General features: G+C 40.9%; 1 protein-coding gene across 1 annotated transcript; it reads right to left on the reverse strand.

Annotated features, from left to right (window-relative positions):
* Window positions 1-420: 420 nt before the first annotated feature.
* LOC146613005 (arylsulfatase I-like) lies at window positions 421-13164 on the reverse strand. The gene is made up of 10 exons (XM_085377617.1): window positions 12988-13164; window positions 10463-10602; window positions 9041-9190; window positions 6228-6302; window positions 5956-6130; window positions 5373-5609; window positions 3939-4085; window positions 3001-3139; window positions 934-1559; window positions 421-846 (listed from the first exon to the last, which is right to left on the reverse strand). Exons 1-10 carry the CDS (start codon window positions 13162-13164, stop codon window positions 421-423), a joined length of 2292 nt encoding a protein of 763 aa, XP_085233743.1.
* Between the last annotated feature and the right edge of the window lie 6254 nt (window positions 13165-19418).

Below are 19418 nucleotides of genomic sequence, written 5' to 3' on the forward strand. Positions count from 1 at the left end.
TCAGTTTTCGGTTGACAAATCTGTAAAACAACAAACCAGCGTTCACCGACTCAGAGATCAGGGGTTAGAACCACCTGATGAATGGCCAGTTCACCCAAATCACGACAAAGATTTCATGATCTTAGTGGTATGATTTCAGATGTCTGCAGGCAACGTAAGTAACGTCTTTTTGTGATTTGAGTGGACTGACCCTTTAAATCTCGGTGAAAAGAGCCTCATGTGTCTGGACGGTCCAGCTGGAAACATCAGATCACGTTTGGCGGCGAATAAGCTGCATGTATGAACAAATAACGGTCACGTATCTCTGAAAGAGAAGTTTTTCACAATAACAGAACTTGAATATGTTAAAGTTGTGAAAACATGAAAGTAAAAAATAAGATTTATTAATTTTCAAGTCTGATGCAAATTTCAGCTGACATCTCAGATGCGACTGGACACGGTCCCCTCGCTCATCTTCAAAAAGAACGACTGCAGATTGCACAGCATGCACTTCTTCTTCTTCTTCTTCTTCTTCATCTTGTTGTTACTTTTCTTGTAAACTCCCTGATATTTTCCCTCTTCGTCGTCCTCCTCCTCCACCCATGGCACCCACGCTCCCCTGTGCTGGCTCGGGTTGGCTCGGGGGTCGTCGGGTGGAAAGTAAACCGGTACGGCTGTTTGGTTGTAGTAGGCGAGCCGGGCCAGCAGCTGCTGGACTACATCTGGCCTCTGGTCTGCCAGGTCGTGCCGCTCGTACGGGTCGCCTGTGATGTTGAACAGCCAGATGTTTTTGTGGACGGAGGATTTCTGGTAAAGTATCGAGCGTTCGAGGTTCCACCAGCGACCGGGTAGAGAGGTGGGAAGCATCTGAGGATCAATGTTTCAAATATTTGTTATAACAATCAATGTGAAACAGAAAAGTAGAATGAAGCTCTCTGAAGCATGCAGCAGTACCTGTGGGGGGACCCAATCTCCGTGGCCTGGATCACCTGTCAGTAGCTTCCAATCTCCAACTCTGATGGCAGCCTGGACTGAAGTGTCCCACACCGGCTGTAGTGACTCCAGCCCGAACTGGAGGGTTGGATGGGATTTGGTCAGTGGTATTCCAGGTTGGGATCTGTTCTGGTATGGGAAAAATGTCTGCTTGGACTTTGATTTTGAATGTAGTTTGAGCATCTTGGATTTTGGCCGGCTTGATTGTGACAAGTTCTGGTTCTGGGACGTGGTCCTCCTGAATTTTGTTTTCAAACGGGTTTGGATCGGAGGCGGAGATTTAGGACGGGATGTTCCAGACCCTGACAAAGTGCCACCGATCTTTGGATGCGGTCTGTGATTGGGCAGAGGCCGGTCCCAAGTGTGGGCTTTGGTCTTCTTAGCTTTAGGTGGGGGTTTTGATTTTAGGCGAGGCTTGAGCTTCTTTTTGAAGAGGGGCTTAGATTTAGGCTTAGAGGCATGATGGGAAAATGTTTGAGGTTTCTTGGTGGTCTTTGTTTTAAAGGCTAACTTTTGTTTTGGTGGCTTCTTCAGAACCTTCTTCTTCTTCTTCACCTTCTTTAAAACTTTGGTTTTTAAAGTTTTCACTGCCAAATCAAAGAAAACAGCGATCAAGATATATTAAAGATAAATTACCTCTTTTGTGCTCATATTTCTCTCTTTCTCTTCTCTCTGTATTTCCTACAATAAACAAACATTTTCCACCCTGGTGGTAAATTTAGTGACATGAGACTTATCATTTATTAAAAGATCATCTCCTACCAGTTTGAAAAGGTCACTGAGTTCAGTACATTCAGTTGAGAGTACTTCCTCTCAACTCATATATATATATATATATATATATATATATATATATATATATATATATATATATATATATATATATATATATATATATATATATATATATATATATATATATATGTATAAAGAAAGAAAAGAAAAGAAAATGAAACATTTGTTTTTCCAGCATTTTCAACACCAGCTTTAAACACCAATAACAACTATTATTCTCAAACTGTTTTTATACATTAATGCAGACTAAAGAAGCGTCCACACCAGCAGCAAGTTGAAACCAGTCAATGTCAATTAAAAGCAGCTGCTTGGTGAAGAGACGTGCAAAGTGGGCAGGGCATGAGATAAGGAACAGGCGCGGTGGTGCGTTGGTCTGATTCAGAGGCTACGTCGAGCTCTGCAGACTGTTGTTTTGTAGCTCTTCCACTAGGGGGCAGAATATGTGGCATGACTGGTTTGTGCTTAACTGTTTGTTGTTATTTTAGGATTTAATTGATTTGTCAGCATGGCTGCTCATTTTAAATCACTCCACAGAAGTCCTGTTATGTTTCCTTGCACTCGTGCGATGTGCTGGATTTTCTCCAGTGTGTCAAAACAGCAATTCTTCAACTTTATTTTCAATGGAGGTGGAATAAATCTGTGGGATTGCCCATCTGGCTAGGGCGTAAGTCCAGCTGGTGAACCAGGACTGTGTTGACGTGGCTAAAAACTAACGTGTTTTCAGCACGCTTTGCGACGATACGTGATGGCCACAGTTCAGGCAGTTTCCCTTAAATGAATCAGGGCGTTACAACAGAAGTCCACACTGGGAAATGGATTCTTGAAAAAAGAAGAGCCTGATCCTGGCCTCTTCACCTGACGTTACTTTGGGATGTTTCCGGCTTGGAAACTTTAGAGGTTTCAGCTGAAAACTGCTCAGCTGTAGCTGTAGATCCAGATCTCATCAATCTTGATTAGTTTGAAACAGAAATTACTGTTTGGTCTTTTTTTGAGTTGAGTTTGAGGTCTGAGGTAAAATCCCAGTTAAAGTAGTCAGACTTTCAGGGAGCGATCTAAAATTAGCAGTTGTGAAAAAAGCTGTCAGGAAATTCCTGAGAAGAGGACCTCGAACTGGAAACCAGCCAAATTTATATGAGGAAGTCTTGTGATTCCTACGTGCCCATTCCTGGACCTTTTTGTTCACACCTCATTAAAAAAAGTCCTTTATGGACTTTTTTTTGCCCCTGTAGTTACCCCAGTTTTCCTCGTCCTGGTTCTTCTTTTCAATTGGAGATTTGTGCAGAGGGTCGATGTTGTGAAGGATCTCCTTACGGGGCGACTCCCTCCCTTCACTGATGGCGGGCCAAACATCAAAACCATCCAGGCCCTGGCTCTGAACGGAAGGCAAACACTTCATTTACAGTAAGAGATTACAGAGCAGGGTAATGACGGGTATGCTGCTAAAAATACCAGAAGCAAGACTCATACATTTACTGGACACAAATAAAGAATAAGTAATTTACTTGTAAAAGACGCCACTGACTTTTTGAATTACTACGTTTCCTGTAGCCAAGAAAGCATTGCTTATCTGCTGGCAGCAATGCAAATCTATCCACAGATCAAGCCAACAAAGCTTTTTGGACACTATACACAGACTGCACGGACTTAGAAATGAAAGTAATTTATATCCGAACAAAAACACAAAGCATGTTTGAGGCCAGTGTTTGGAAATGCTGCACTTATCATAATAGGTCCGGCTGATTTATCCAGATGACAGTAAAAGTAGGGACGGCTTTACAGTAGCACTGTTCAGTCTGAGGCCAACACAGAGATGAATATAGGCAGAGCTCTACTTTCATCTCTAATAATGACAACGAATAAACTTAATCTGAAATTAGGGGGAGACAGTAAGCGAGCTGAGGGACCAGAGATTGAGCTCTTTGGCAAGACGACTGGAAAAACATACAGATCCTGAACGAGTTTACAGTAACAGAAGAGCTCGTATCGGTATCTCTCTCTGTTTTATAGCACAATAAAATGGTCAGTAACACACTGGGAGAGAGTCGTTTTTCCATGCTGCTTAACTTTTATCCTCCCATACTTACTGTCTAAGAAGAAACATCAGAGACAAATGCTAGAAAGTACAAGCAAACGGCTCCCACAGGTTATTGTTCTGATACAGGCCCACTGACCTGGCTGATGTTTCCTCCGGCCAGGCTCACCAGTGTAGGGAACCAGTCTGTGATGTGCATGAGAGCTTTGGAGACTCGTCTCCTGCGCCTGAGCAGAGGGCTGTGCACGAACCCCACGCCGCGGACTCCACCCTCCCAATATGTACCCTGAAACACAGCCAGCACATTTAATTTCATTCTGCTCTCTTTCATTTTGGTTAGCTGAGATTTTTTATATGTTATCTGTAAAACTACTGCAGACGTGTGAAAGGCCTCTGGATACTTCGGTTGTGAGTCGTCTGCACATCGGTCTTGTTCCTGCACATCCTACAGTTCACATTTGGCATCTGCAGAAGTTTAAGGGCCTAGCAAAGAGTTCAGCTCTTTGTTGTGTTCCTCAACCCACCCCTGCGCAGCTTTCTTTAGCACCATTTTTACATATATAAAAAAGACTGAATGGGTTAGCAGAACAACAGGACTAAAGTAGAGCCAGGCACGTGTTTTGGGGTTTTAGCTGGCTCAAAATAGGTCACGGCTGATCCTCATACAGTTAAGAAAAGGAGTCTGCTCTCTGATTTAAAAGAAGTTTGTGTATGTTATTGATATTTTTACCCATTTGTTAAACAAAATATTTATTTTAAGGTTGAGTGAAATAAACCCCACTTATAAAACATTCCTTAAAAATCAGTCCTGGTGATTTTCCAACCTGGATTTGCCAACTGTGCCTACTGTAGATACATTTTAGACAGTCATGTGTAACCACGTGGTGTGCATTACCAAGGGTGGATTGTGGGACATTAATGCTTTGCAGCAGTGATGATGTCATTTGTTACTGGCGCTCACACAGGGGGACAAGTGGACAGTTGGAGCAGATCATCCAACCCTAGTCTGCTTAGGACGCTGCTGCATGTCAATCCACACGAATGGCATAAGTCAATGTGTCCCTGCAGGACACTGCAGAGTAAGGAAGAGATCGATGTTGTTCACGCCACCTACACCTGCAAGTGGTTGTACATTTATAATGTAGGTATTAAATGAAATGATTTAACCAGACTAATAATATTATCACAAAGCTGATAAAAGGACATTTATTGTGTTTCTTCATTTAAAACCAATCTTCTGGACTGTAGCTCTTTCATTACTTCCCATATTAAGCTTGTCAGACTCATCTCGACATAAAAATCTTATGAGGGCAATTTCCTAATTGGTCACAGACTGTATATAAAAGATGACTGCAAGATCCTGATTGTCCATAACCTTAAACTTGCACTGGTTTTAATGGCCACCAGGGGGTGTCTTCTCCAGCTAAAAAAGGCATTACTGACTGTGCCTTATTTTCTGTCACTCTCACATTCAGAACAGCAGTTCACAAAGCAGTGAGAGACATCATTATGACTATGTGGACTTTTTATGAAGCCTTTATGAAGCCTATGCTTCGCCGTGCAGTTATTTTACCTTACGACCCCGCAGCGGCCAGTTGTTCCCGCCTGTGAAAGGCTGAGCGCCGTTGTCAGTGGAGTAGATGATGACGCTGTTTCGGTAGTATCCGTACTTTCTGAGGGCGTAGGTCACGTTTCGGACCGCTTCGTCCACCGTGGAAACCATGCCGGCGAAGTTTCTCCTGGGGACGTTGACCATGTCCCGGAAGGGGTAGATGTAGGACTCTGGAGGATTTAGAGGAGTGTGGACCGCCTGAAGGGAAACGTTACAGGATATTATTACATGTTTTTAAATTCTATCAACCATCCAAAATCAGCCGTAAACAACAAACATCTGGGCGGCGTGTTTTGAATTAAAACCTTTGAGTCTGTTTGAACAAACTGTCTCAAAAAAGCCAAACAAACAAACACTTCAATGTGGACCGTGCACTCTCTGAGCGCTCACACTCAGACATAAACAAACATGACATGCAAACACATCCTGTTGTGAACACTGGCCCCTCTGATCCCCCCTCCACCCCTTTTTTTAAAACTTTTTGATTGGCTTTAACGTAACCCATCTTCTAAAGATGTTTAATGTAACGACCTCAGCGCCGTACCTGGAAGGACAGCAGCAGGAAGAGCGGCCTCTCTGCAGGGTCGTGACTCTCCAGGATCTTGCGAGCTCTCTGTGTGAAGAGCGTGGTCGAGTATTTCCCCTCCTGGCCCCACGCTACGCCCTCATCGTCATGGAGATCGTAGCCACATAAGTCCTTGCCGTCACACGATTCATAACTAGACGCAGATGGAGAAATGTGAGTTACTGGAGTAAACACAGTAAAAAGACAGAGAGCAATCATGAAAACAGGTAATAATAGTAGTTGTGATTTACCTGTAGTAGTCCACACTTCCGGTTAACGAACCAAAGAAAGTGTCAAAACCTTTTCTGGTGGGCAGACATGCTTTCCTAAAGGAAAAAATGATTACTGATTACAGATGTTTGGAGGGTGTGTAATACAAGCCTGACACCCCAACAACCAGTTGAGCAATGTGGACCATTTTATAGAAGAAATGATCACAAATGATGGCCGATGACTTTAACCTCTGGGTGGTCTTGGGTCGATTTGTGCCATTTTTCATTGTTCGTATACACGCCATTTGCACTGTGTTGAACGGAATATAGCCAACTTTCCCAAAAAAAAGTCTGGTTACATATATTTCAAAATTCCAGTCTGACTCCCTTAAATTAGCTTCAGTGGCTGAGCTACAGATAAACTTACACTATTGGTCCTAGTGGTCGATTTGTGCCCCATTGAAACCCATTATAAACGCTATTTCCCATTCCACGGTCATTACAACCAAATAATGGGCCATCTTCCGAATGTTGGTGGTACTCGGGAGTCCGGGCCTTGGAATTGTATCTTTTGGGAAATATTTGATTTCTTTGTTTTTTGGGGCTAAAAAAACAGTGCGGCCATGTGACGAAACCGGGATATAAAGGGTTAAAATCTGCGAAATGTAATTAAAACTTGATATGAATATTTCAAGGAGAAGTAGGTCTAAAAGATTGGCTAATTTAAAGTGGAAAAAAATATTAATATATAGATATTTTATGGCACTTTTCATGGCGTGGTCGATTTGTGGCTCTAAGCCCAATAGTGTATGCATTTTTCTAGGACCCCCCAGAGGTTAAACGTCTTGAAAAATGTCAGGAACCTGATAACTGCTGTTCCCTTTTACTTGATATCCGTCCACTAACTCCAGTAAGTTAGATCATTCAGTGCTCTCTGGCTTGAATAGCCATGTTTCTTTCTCTTCATGCTGTCTATTGTACAGAATAAGCACAGTAGGGAGTGTTCAGCACTATGCCAACTCAGTTCAACGGTAGGAGAGTTTAAAGCTCCAGCGAACTGTAGAATAAAGACCGATTGTGTTGTCTGGCAAGTTTCAGCCTGTGGCCTTCTTCCGGCTGATTATAAAAACATATCACAGATAACATTTTAAACAGTAGAACATTTCTATTGGACAGGTCATTTCTTGTAGGCGCCTCACTGCGTTATATTTAGACGTATATGATTGATTGATTTGTACTGTTTCCACGCTACACTGATCATTTCTTAAAATGCGTCACTCAAAAAATGCATCACCATACACACTTTTAATTTTAAAAAATTATTGGTTTTACTGAGCGGTCTTTATACATGTAAAATGGCTAACAGCAATAGTTAGCTATTAATATATATTGGTTAACTAAACCGTTTTAGGTTCTGACTAATAAAAATAAACCCCCACTGCTTAGGACCACTGTGGGGTCTAGCTGTGAAACCTTTGATTTAAACACCAATTTTGCTCCAACTCCTGTAAATTTCCATAACTTATAATGCTACATACTTCTGCTTGTCATAGCAGGAAAAGCACAGGTGCAGTCAACAGTTACATAAACGACTCTATTATGATGAGTCCAAGTAAACCATAATTGTGAGCCAGCATGCATCATACCAAAGCCCTGAAACCTTTAGCCAGGTGTGTGGAGACAGAAAGGCCGGCAGGGACTGGTCTCTTTTTTAAAAACACAGTATGTCACAGCTGAGATAAACAGAAAGACCGTCCTGCGTCATCTCATATTTTAACTAGTCATGAAAAAAAAGCAGAGTATCTTTTCACGTTTTTAAGAATGTGGACATAATTAAAAAATCTTCTTGTCCTTAGCACTTTTTAAAATCAGGTAAATTCAAAGTCAGCTGAACAACACCACATAATAACATACTACACCATGTTACTATTTACTTACAAGAAACAAAGTCAAATTGCAGAAGTAGTGTGTGAAAAACTAAGTGAACCCTTACTGCTTCCATAAGAATCCATTGGTCCATAAGTCCCAGCAAATTCGCTTTAAGGTGCAGAAACCCCAACAGTTACATCTTAGACTCTACAGGCCTCAGTTAGCATGTTAAATGTCAAAGTAAATGAGAGTACAATTAGAAAAAGACTGAAAAAGTATGGCTTGTTTGGGGTGCAAGGATAAGGCCTCTTCTCTCTAAAAGGAACATGGCAGCACTGCTTAGGTTTGCAAAGCTGCATCTGAACAAACCACAAGACTTCTGGAACAATGTTGTTTAGACAGACAAGACCAAAGTGTAGATGTTTGGTCATTTTGCAGAGCATCACATTTGGTAAAACCAAACACAGCACATCAGCACAAACATCTCATATCAGCTGTCAACCATAGTGGTGGAGGGGTGATGATTTGGGTTGCTCAGAGGATCTAAGCAGCTTGCAGTCATTGAGTTGACCACGAACCCCTCTGTATACCAAAGTACTGTGGAGTCAGATGTGAGGCCATTTCTTCGACTGCTAAAGCTTGGCCCAAATTGTGTCACACAAAAGGACAGCGATCAAAAGCACGGCAGCAGTCAAAGCCCAGACCCCAATCCAAAAGAAATGCCAAGGCATTGTCATGGCAGTGGTACATAAACAAATGCCAGCAAACCCCAACGGACTGGAGCACTCCTGTAAAGAAGAGTGGGCCAAGATTCCTTCACGATGATATGAGAAACTGATAAAGTCATACGGAAAAAGATTACTTCAAGTTAAGTAGTCCAGCTTCTGAATCATGACTGCATCACTGTTTCTCCACCATCTTTGTGTCAGCAGACTTTTCACCAAACAATATTTCTCCAAGTTATACTGAAGGCTCCCTCTCACCTGTAGAAACCCAGGTGCCACTTGCCAACCATATGTGTGGCGTAGCCGGCCTCGCGAAGCCTCTCAGGCAGAGTGTCCATGTGCGAGGGCAGACAGCTGGGCTGTCTGGGTCTGATAATGGAGTGCTGTAATCCCGTGTGGATCTGATATCTGGAAGAAAGAAAAAAAGACCTGTTAGTAGGTTTGTAACAGGCAAGCCGCTCAGGCAGGAGCTTCCGTTTGGCCTCAGAGAAGACGCGGGGAGCTCATTATTAATCCTGGCTGCAGCTCAGGGCCTAATCAATAAACTCATTATTCAAAGCAGCTACCTCATTTGAAACAGGAGCTTCACATGCAGCCATTTCTTCCTCATTTCACACATTTAAAGCCCTCTCTAATTCTTTAACGTGATTCTTGTGCTTCTCTAACATGTGAATTTAACTGCTTAGAGTGAATAATATCCTAAAAAATGAGATTCTTGTAAATAAATGACCCACAATTTAATGTGTTGATTTAAAACTGGCTTAATATGAGTGTGGATTAAAACAATTGGCAGTGAATGAAAAACCGCTTGTTGGAGTTTCAAAATCCAACAGAAAACAGATGCCTTCAAGAAAGATTATTATTGGTTCTACTGGACGTTTCTTCCCGTTAAAAGGGAGTTTTTCCTTCCCACTGTCGTCAAAGCGCTTGCTGAAAAGGGGTCATATGATTGTTGGTATTTTCTCTGTTTTATTTTAAGGCAACTCTTGTTGTGATTTGGTGCTGTACAAAGAGCATTTCATTGAATTGTGCTATCAAAAAGCATTCAATCTAAATGTCAAGCTACAGATGTGGTGAAAATGCAATTAGTACAATGTGTAAACGGGGAGGTATTGCCCACAACAAATAAGAACTGCTGGCTAATAACTGCTGAGCACAAATCCTAAAGGAAAACCTGACACAACAAGCACAGCTGGAAGAAAAATGGAGAAAATGCCAAGACTCAAAGCGCTGACGCGAGAGCAAAGCTTCAAATTAACCCATCAACAGGGTAGCTTAAGTTCTGGAAAGAATGTGGATGCACTTCAAACGCTTTTTAATGTGGTAATGGCTTAATGTTGTAAATCTCTTACCATTAAAATGGAACAATCTGACAGTACATCCAGACAAATAAGACCAGAGGATATGAATTATAGGCAAGGCAAGGCAAGGCAAGGCAAGTTTATTTGCAGTTACATGCTATAAATTAATTAATGAGTCAATATTCGGACAGCTTTGATAATAAGATAATGATTTAAGATCTTTTTAAGTGTTTTTTTTTTAAATACTGAAACAAAGAGAAAACAATATGTATTGGTGTACATGAGACAGTTTATTAAGAGACTGGGCTAAATGTTGTCAAAATTTAATGTAAAGACTTCCGATATTTACTGTAGGAGGTCGGTAAAGGTGTGTTTGTACCTGCCGGTGATGAGCTGACTGCGCGACGGCGTGCAGATCGGCTGAACGTAGTAGTTTTCCAATTTCACGCCCTCTGCTGCCAGTTTGTCCAGAGTGGGAGTCTTGATGGTCGGGTTGTGGTAACCGATATCATTGAAACCCTGCAACAGATTCATGATTGCATCAAAGACTTTGTGTTTTAGAGTGTCACTTTAATTTGCCAAATACATACTCAGTGGTTCCTATACTATACTGTAAGGAAGTAATGGGTCCAGGTGTGTGCAGCCTGCCTTTCCTTGTGTTTGTTTTGTCTGTACTTTCTATGGTACAGTTTTGTTTGTGAGCTGGAAACAGTGTTGCAACAGTTCCAGAGAAGCTCTATCAGAAGCTTCATTACTCAGCCCCACACTGGTTGGTTTTTAAGGCTTGTGAGTCATTTTAAGATTCTGGGTCCTGTTACAATACTGTAGGAAACAATACTTTCTGCTTCTTGAGAAACTTAACAATGACCTATAAATCATTTAACCATCATCAAGGGATGAACCAGTGTTGTGTCTGCACATAACAGACCACTTTAGAAAACAACCTGTTTTAAATAGCTTAGCTTTAGGCACTTTCTTTCTAATAGCCTGTCCCAAAATACATAATTTGTTCCCATTTCGTTAGCAAGGACATTCTCACAGCGCCATTAGCCAAAAACTTGGCACATCGCGCCATGGTGTGCAGTGTGTCCTTAAAAAAAACGAGGTAACATGAGAAGTGGAGAACAAAATAAGAAGTGAATTCAGAATTAAAAATTTAGTTTCAAATTGTCATCAGTATGAAGCAGGTCAGGAGAGATGTGAACAGCAGGTGTCTACACAATACACAATGCAACACTATCAGTGATGGATTGGCCTCCCCAGAGCCCAGACCTCAACTTTAATGAAGCAATGTGGGATAACCTCGACAGATTGCAGAGCCAAAGGCAGCCAACATCCAAAGAAGAAGGCTGGAGCACTTTTCTTGAAGACTACTCGCCTAAGAGAGCTCAGGCTGTGTTGAAGAATGAAGATGGTGATGTCAAATATTGACTTCAAGCTCATCAGATTTGTAGAAACTCTGTTTTTGCCTTACAGACTGTATTTGAGGCTGCATTTCCATGTTTGCACCTTTCAATAAATTGCTGCATTTGTTTCCCATTTTCGTACCAACATTTAAAGAAATTTTGTGCGGCTCAAGACTTATGCACAGCTCTGCACATAAAATGGTTTGTAATAAACTTGATCTAGCTGTTAAGTTGGTCTTAGTAAGGACCAGTCTGCAAAAGCGTAGTCTTAACTTCACCTGGCCTCACCGATGACATGATGCTTGCTTCCTAGCAGCCTGCGCTGTCTTGGTAATGTAGCATTTCTGATTTGCAGCAATTATGCAAAATCAAAGCTAAGCTAGCAAAAAGTCAATTTCACCAACAGTGTAATGAGAAAATTAACAGAGGTGTACAGACAGCAGCAAAACATTTGGTTGCTAAGCAGTCTAAATGTGATCTAAACAAGAAATCACAGGAAGTGAACAAACAGTTACTCCAATATGGAGGTCCTTCACTCAGAAAACAAAAACTGAAAACAAAACAAAGTAATAAAAAACAGTGGAAAGACCTCCTTTCCAGAGACATCTCAAAATCAGCTGCTCGTCAAGAGTAGTATTTGATGTAGGAAGTAGAAGGTCAAGCTGTGTAACTTTTAGGCTGGACCCGTGTCTGCTTGGTTTTAAGTAAGCGTGATGGGACCTGTGGATTCATGTGTCACTGCCAAAAGGCTGCAGCTGTCACCGGGTCTGTGGGTTACTCTTTCTTCTTTGTGTGGTAATCTTGATCCTTAAGCTGAGCTGCTGCGTGGCGAAAACGAAGAAGTCGAACCATACCAAGTACGTAGAAACAATCAAAACTGACCACTGTGCGTGCTTCTAATGCGTGTATAAACATTCAATCGATCTGACTTACGCATAGTGTCCTCACTGTTTGTTGGTTTTTTGGGAGGACTTCACGCGAGCACCTAGCCACACAGTCTTCAATGACACTGCGGTGCAACATACTGAGTTTAAACAAGCACAACAGGAGTGTGTCTCTGTGGTACCTGCAGCTATCGGCGTCCACGACTAAAAATAATCCCCAGTTCGACACAACAACTTATGACCGACTAACCTGAAATCCAAGATTGTGAATATCTTGTCTGTAACATCTGTTTGCATGCGGTGGATACGTGAAACCACATTTGAGACGGACTTGCCAAATTGAAATTCAGGTTTAAATCAGAGAGGTTATACTCAGAGAGGCGTTAAGTCCTCCTATGCTGCTCTCATGCGTGCTGTTTAATTCATTTCACTGCTTATAAACCAGATTTTTCAGCTACTTTCACACATATGGTTGTAAATGTTTTAGGAATGATTTGATTTCTATCCCCAATAATATATATTTATGTAAATACTATGGTGTGTTTCCTCGTTTCAGTGGCACCGTCCAAGCATTTTGATTCAAGAAAACGCACTCGCACGACTCTCACACACACCTGATCGTCGGTGAGGATGAATACGATGTGCGGCTGGTTCTTCTTCTTCTGTGCCGTCTCGTCAGTCTGCTGCTGTATCTGGTTGTTCGGGGGCCGATGAGCCAACAGGCAGTCGAGGGTGAGCAAAACACTCAGCGCAGTCAGAGCCGCAGCTGCAGCAGCAGGGGCAGCCTGCATCCTTACAGCAGGAGCTCTGCGGAAAAGAACGACAACAAGAATATGACAATACGGCGACAACTTCTACGAACAAAACACCAGGGAAGAGTAGCTCAAAAATGTTAGACTCAGCACAAATTCACACAACCCTGCCATCAGTGGGGTGACTGACTGTAGATCACGAAACCACATTTGAGACAGACTTGCCAACTTGGCTGCAAATGTGATCTGAAACACTTCCATCTGGTGGACAGAGAGCTGAAACTCCGCGGAGGGCTTTCAGCTATTTACAATCTCTGGAACTGAGTAGCATGAATAAAAAAAATAAAGAAAAACGATTAGACTATTACCCAGAACCGAGAGAGAGCAGAAACAGGGCATTTGGAAGTGCTGGAAGAGGGTTTTATTACTTTTCTTTGATCATTTGCTGATTTATTTCACATTTTACACCCTAGGAGTGTCAAACGGGGATAAACTCCTCTGTCACTGGGGATATGGTGTTATAACAGCTGGATGATCACGGTCGCGCTTAGGAATGCACCGATGCTTGGAGCACGTTACACGCTTTCTAATGTCACGTATCAGACCTTTCCAGCAAACTCCGGTTAGTGTTTCTCAGATGGTCACAAAGAAAAACTGCCTGAATTAATTCTAATACTTGAAATGCATGGCTATCACAGTCCTGTGTTTGCACTGCTGTATTTCCTCAGAGCAGCCAGATTTTCATGTTCATGTAAACTTCCTCTCTTTCAGTTTAAACCGCTTTTTCAGGAAGTAACCTAACTGATGCCCCGATGGTCCAGAGACAACAGAGATTATGTAAGGCAAGTTGATTGGTCAGCAGCTGATGGTGTTTCCAAAACCACACCCACCCTTCACCCGTAAAACAATCTGAATAAAGTGAACCCTCACTGACTTCTAACTTTTGTTGCTGTCAGTGTTTTCACATTATACGGTGTGATGTTAGTGAAAGAAAGACAGATTTCTCTGTAGTGTGGGAAACACAGCATGTGCATCAGGAGTCAGATTTAGGGCCAAAAAGGGAAGCAAATGAGTGAGTCTCTCTGTACTTTAATCACAATCTAAACCTTGATTAGTTTTATCCCACCACTAAGACAAGCCATCTTTCCACCTTTTACATCGTGACAGAAAAGCTGATGCTCGTTTCATTTGGAACGATCTTAAAATGCGGCAGATTTCATGTAAATGTTGCTCCATGCTCTCAGCATGAATAACTGCAGACAGTACTCCACTACATTTGATCAAAAACGTATCCTGTCTTCCTTCTCTCACCCCAACCGGTCGCAGCAGATGGCCCCGCCCCTCCCTGAGCCTGGTTCTGCTGGAAGTTTCTTCCTGTTAAAAGGGAGGTTTTCCTTCCCACTGTTGCCAAAGTGCTTGCTCATAGAGGGGGTCATATGATTGTTGGGGTTTTCTCTGTATGTATTATTGCAGGGTCTACCTTACAATATAAAGTGCTTTGAGGTGACTGTTGTTGTGATTTGGTGCTGTATAAATAAAGTTGAATTTTCAGATTTAAATCCAAATCTAAATTGAGTAATAACGTATGTGATGCTATTATGGATCATAAGGTATATAAAGTACACAGGATTTCGCTGCATATAAAACTTTTTGGTGCTCACCTAAACAATGTTTTGGCCTTCCGCTAATAAACATAAACATTTTTGCTCACCGAATGCTGAAACACAGCAAGAAAATGCACATACTGGTTTTAAGTAAGGTGAAATAGACTCACTTTGTTAAATAAATGCAGGCCAATGATGTTTGAATGCATATTTACACCCTCAACTTCCCACCAGAGCCAGAAAAAACATGATACAGACACGAAAACTAGCTTGTTTACGCGGGTCAGTGAAGGTCTGAGCTGCAGACGGGGGAACCAGTGGGTAAAATGTTATTTTGTAACCTGGTGACAATTTAATTATAAACTTATAAAGCTGTAAAAAGACTAACTGACCAACATCTTTTAACAATAATTTCTTTTTTTTAAACAAGCCCGCCTTCTTGGCTGGAAAATGGCTTATTGTGAAATACTTGACCACATTCATGGAGTTTCAAACATATTTTAGAACTATGTGTGCCATGTTTCTCTTCAACTGTCCGATGTGTAGCCCATTGTTTACTTTATCTTGGTGAGTGCGTCTCTCTGCTGGCTCACACTGAGGACCGCTGTCAGTCCTGACTGATCTGATGAGTGAGTCACTTGTTAATAGATGTGTAAAATAACCTTTACAAGGCCCGAATGCTCTTTGATACTTCCTCGAATTGCCAGTGTTTAAACAATATTAAATTATCCATGACATTAAATAGTAACAAGGTTCAAAAAGGATCTTTTTAAACTCTCTAATCTTTATTTTCTCAAAGCAAACTGTAACCGAGCGCTCTTTAAGAGGAAGGGTAACCTCAGACTGTTTTATCTGTATCATCTACGACATGTTTATTAACGTGAAAGCCAAGAAGACCATGTAATGTTGATTTTATATGTAAGCTGACGAAAAGCAGCTGTCTCAGCTTGATTGTAGAGTACTGGTTTCCAACTACTGGTGAGATACAGGTACTCATGGGAAAAGAAGCAGAGTAGTCTGAGTGAGTGTCTTAGTTAAGAAGCTCTGACTAACCTTATATAGCCTAGTTTTGCTTTGATGGAGTTAGTATATATTTAAATGCAGTATTTATCAGAAATAATAATAATAATAAAACTGTAATAATACTATATTAAGTCTGGTATCAGAGTATATCCAGGTCGAGAAAACTCAAGTCAGCATCGTTCATCTTATCCTCACCTCTGCTGTGTTATTTCAAAGCCAGGCCTGAATCAATACCTCGATACAAGGATCAATGGGAGTGAACGGCTCTTCTCCCCCCTCCTCTTCTCTCTCCTTCTTCTTCCTTTTCAGTTCATTCCTCACCCTTCGGCTTCTTCTTCTTCTTCTTCAGCTCGGAGAAAGCCTGGTTTGCAGAAAAGTTTGCAAAAGACGCCGCATGTCCTTTGAGTTTCCACCAGAGCCTCCTTCCTCCAGTCTGAAGAGTGCCTTCTCTCCCCGCAGATGAAATATGAGCGAAGGACAGCCGCACACAAACGCGCTCCCACCTCCGGCCTGACTCGCCAAAATAAAATACGCTCGACTCGTCATTTTAAAGTCACACAAGTCATTTTAAACTGCTGCTGTGAATGAAATGAAACCTCCTCCAGTTACCATAGTGACCACTGCAGGGCCGTAAATGAACCGTGATAACGTCAACAGGCTGAACGTGTAAACTGTCACAATAAAGCATTATTAATGAAATACAACTCTGATATCACTTAAACAAATGTTCCTGATAAACAGTGAATTAACTTCCTGTCCTGTAATCAGCATTTTCGTTGCCTCGAGTAGACAGTATATAATAATTAAGTCATATGGTAAGGTGTGTTATGACCTAAATTTAGCTAAATACCACAGATCCTGAATTCAAATCTTTAAAAAAACGTATTTAGTCGGTAGACGTTATAAAGGAGTTTTATCGGAGTTGTTTGTTGATGTATGGCATTTTTATGTCCCAGTGACGAATTGAATTTCATTTTATTTAGATAATAATTTAAAAAAACGCCTAAAGGCTGTCCAGCTGCAGAATAACAGGACTTCAAGGACTGCTCCAGATGAAATATTTGCTAAAAACAAACAAACAAACAAACAAACAAACAAACAAACAAACAAACAAACAAACAAAACAGTCTTCGTTAAGAGCTCTCGTTAAGTTCTGTATTAATTTGGAAATTTCCCAGCTTAACATCCGCTCCTCTTGACTTTATTTCTGTAACTTAACGCTCATGGAAACCGGTAATAAAGCCGCAATAAATGCCGTTTCTTTCAACGGCGTTAAGTCTCTTTAATGTGTTTCTTGTAGTGTCAATACTGACACCGTCACTTTGTTCGTGTCTCCGGGAATAAAGGCAGGACTTCAGCCGAGCAGCCTGCCTGCAGACCGGACTGTTACAGGCAAAAGGAGTCCGCTGGCACTCGCAGGAAGCCTGGAATTTCTTTTAGGGCAACATGCTGTAGAAATGCAAAATAAGGATCAAGTGATCCCAAAATATTCAGGATGAGGCAGGAAAATATGCTAGACTAAAAAAAAAATACCAGCTCCATTCAACCCTTATTAAAAATCAGGAAAAAAAGGATAATACCAAACATCTAAAGACCACGTGTGCAGACAAATATGAGAAAGGTGGCATTTAGAAGTCTGTGTCCAGATGGAGTCTGTTATTTCTAAATGCACCTACATTGTAGACGGTGGGTCTTACAAAACAAGAACACATGTCATCAGTATGAGGTCTTCATAGTGCTTAGTTGCTCGTTTTAATCTTTGTTTCCAGCTTTGGATTGTCACATTTGGAAACGGTTTTCATTTAAAACGCTCAGTTACTTTATTATATAACTGAGACGTTTGTTTGATTTAAATTCAAACCTGGCAAAGTTTTGTAGAGAAGGTTGTTCAGATGTTTTGCTGTGATGTCTTTAGATATTAGACTTTACACTCATAGAGACAATAAGCACAAAACAAGGGCGCCACAGAGGCTGTGTTACTCAAGACATGGAGCTGTTTCATTTGGCCCCTTAATTTATTTTGAAAGTTAAAAGAGAAATCATGTTTCTCCAAGCTGTGCCACTTTTGTCCATGGATGGATGGATGACTGACTGGTTATTCAGAATATCTTAGCAAAATCTAGTGAGACTCTTTTATCTTGGTGGAAGGAGCCTTTCTGAAATCCCTCTTTAAATGATACTGTTTTTTCTGTCTCTGTCCAAATAGTCCCGACTACAGTGGGACCCTCTGCCTGTGCTGCGTCCTGTGCCAAGTTTCCAACAAACACAGCGTTGAAAGAGGCTGTGCGTGATTTATTAAGGCCTGATTCACTGGCAGTGAGCAGTACATGCAGGAATACTACCAGACATTGTTGCTGCTCCCTCAGTTGCTCACCCAGTAAGCCACAGAATTTCTGTCCCTAATGTTCCTAATAAAACAATATCAACACCCAATCTGGGAATTCATGGAGATTATAATGTGCCTATAATGGAATTTATCCATTGCAGCTACTGAAGTCCATTTCTGATATTAAAAAATGTGAGAAGTTAAATGAAACGTCATAGAAATTGTCATCATTTTTATTATTTTCATTAAGTCAGTGTTGACTTTTATTTTTTAAAATAGACGCTGTATCATAGTAAACAAATAGTCAAGCCAACATTGAGCTAAGCTAAAATATTGACTTTCTCTGACGTCCACAGCCCCTTTGATCTTAAGTGGGTCAGCACAGTGAAACTCCTCTTTCTGTTTCTTTACAGAAACTTACATTTAATCAATAAGATTTTTTAAATATAAGAAAAAGAAGCACAATTACAACTGTGCATTTCATGTTTTCTACTTGATAAAGAAACGCTGCTGTAGTAAATTAAAGAAAGCTGTCCACATGTAAGAAGTAAAGTAGTGTAAAGTAATAAAATAACTTAATTACTTGGGTTTAGTATGTATGTTCATGGGGGAGATCATTATCAGTAGGAAAAGCTTTAAAACTTGTCAAGAAACAGTTAAAAATTCAAAGTTCATGTACAGTGGGCCAGATTGGAGTCTTCCCCTGGCCAGTTAATGGTCCCAGGGCCTTATGTTTCACACACCTGCTATAAGCAGTCCATTTATTGACAAAGAAATGTATGTATTGGGTCAGGATTATTAATGAAATTCCACTTCCAGACTCTAAAAACATATTGTAGTTTTGATTCAGCTGACTGAAAAGCTAATACTAGTCACGTGTACGGATTTTAAATTCTGATTTTGACTCACTTTGTATTTTGATTTCTTGAGCAAAATCAGCATCCATGTATTTATTTGTAAAAACAGTTTAAATAGTGTGTTAGGGATTTCATTAGTCTATTAATTAACCTTTACCGATTAACTTTAAATTTGTTCCTTTTTGTTAAAAATGTAAAATGCTGCATTACTTTATTTATATGATAATAACCTTCGTATTGAACAAATAATAGCAGATGGATGAGTGGAAACCTTTCTGTCTAATTAAACAGCTCAGCGTTAACTGAGGACCTTTTCCTGTCAGCTGTATTCTGCTCATTTACAGCTTCAAACTTTTATTAAGTGTGCCTATGCCAAGAGGCACACTTATTCTTCTTGGACTGTATTACTGTAGTTTTGAATAAGTCACATTTATTAGGGATGTGCCCTCTGTGACATCATACAGAGCCAAGAGTAGAAAAAAT

This window comes from Diplotaxodon limnothrissa, linkage group LG18 (genome assembly GCF_057381915.1).
Source record: "Diplotaxodon limnothrissa isolate DT_005_m linkage group LG18, D_limnothrissa_male_GT1.1, whole genome shotgun sequence".
Lineage (NCBI taxonomy): Eukaryota > Metazoa > Chordata > Actinopteri > Cichliformes > Cichlidae > Diplotaxodon > Diplotaxodon limnothrissa.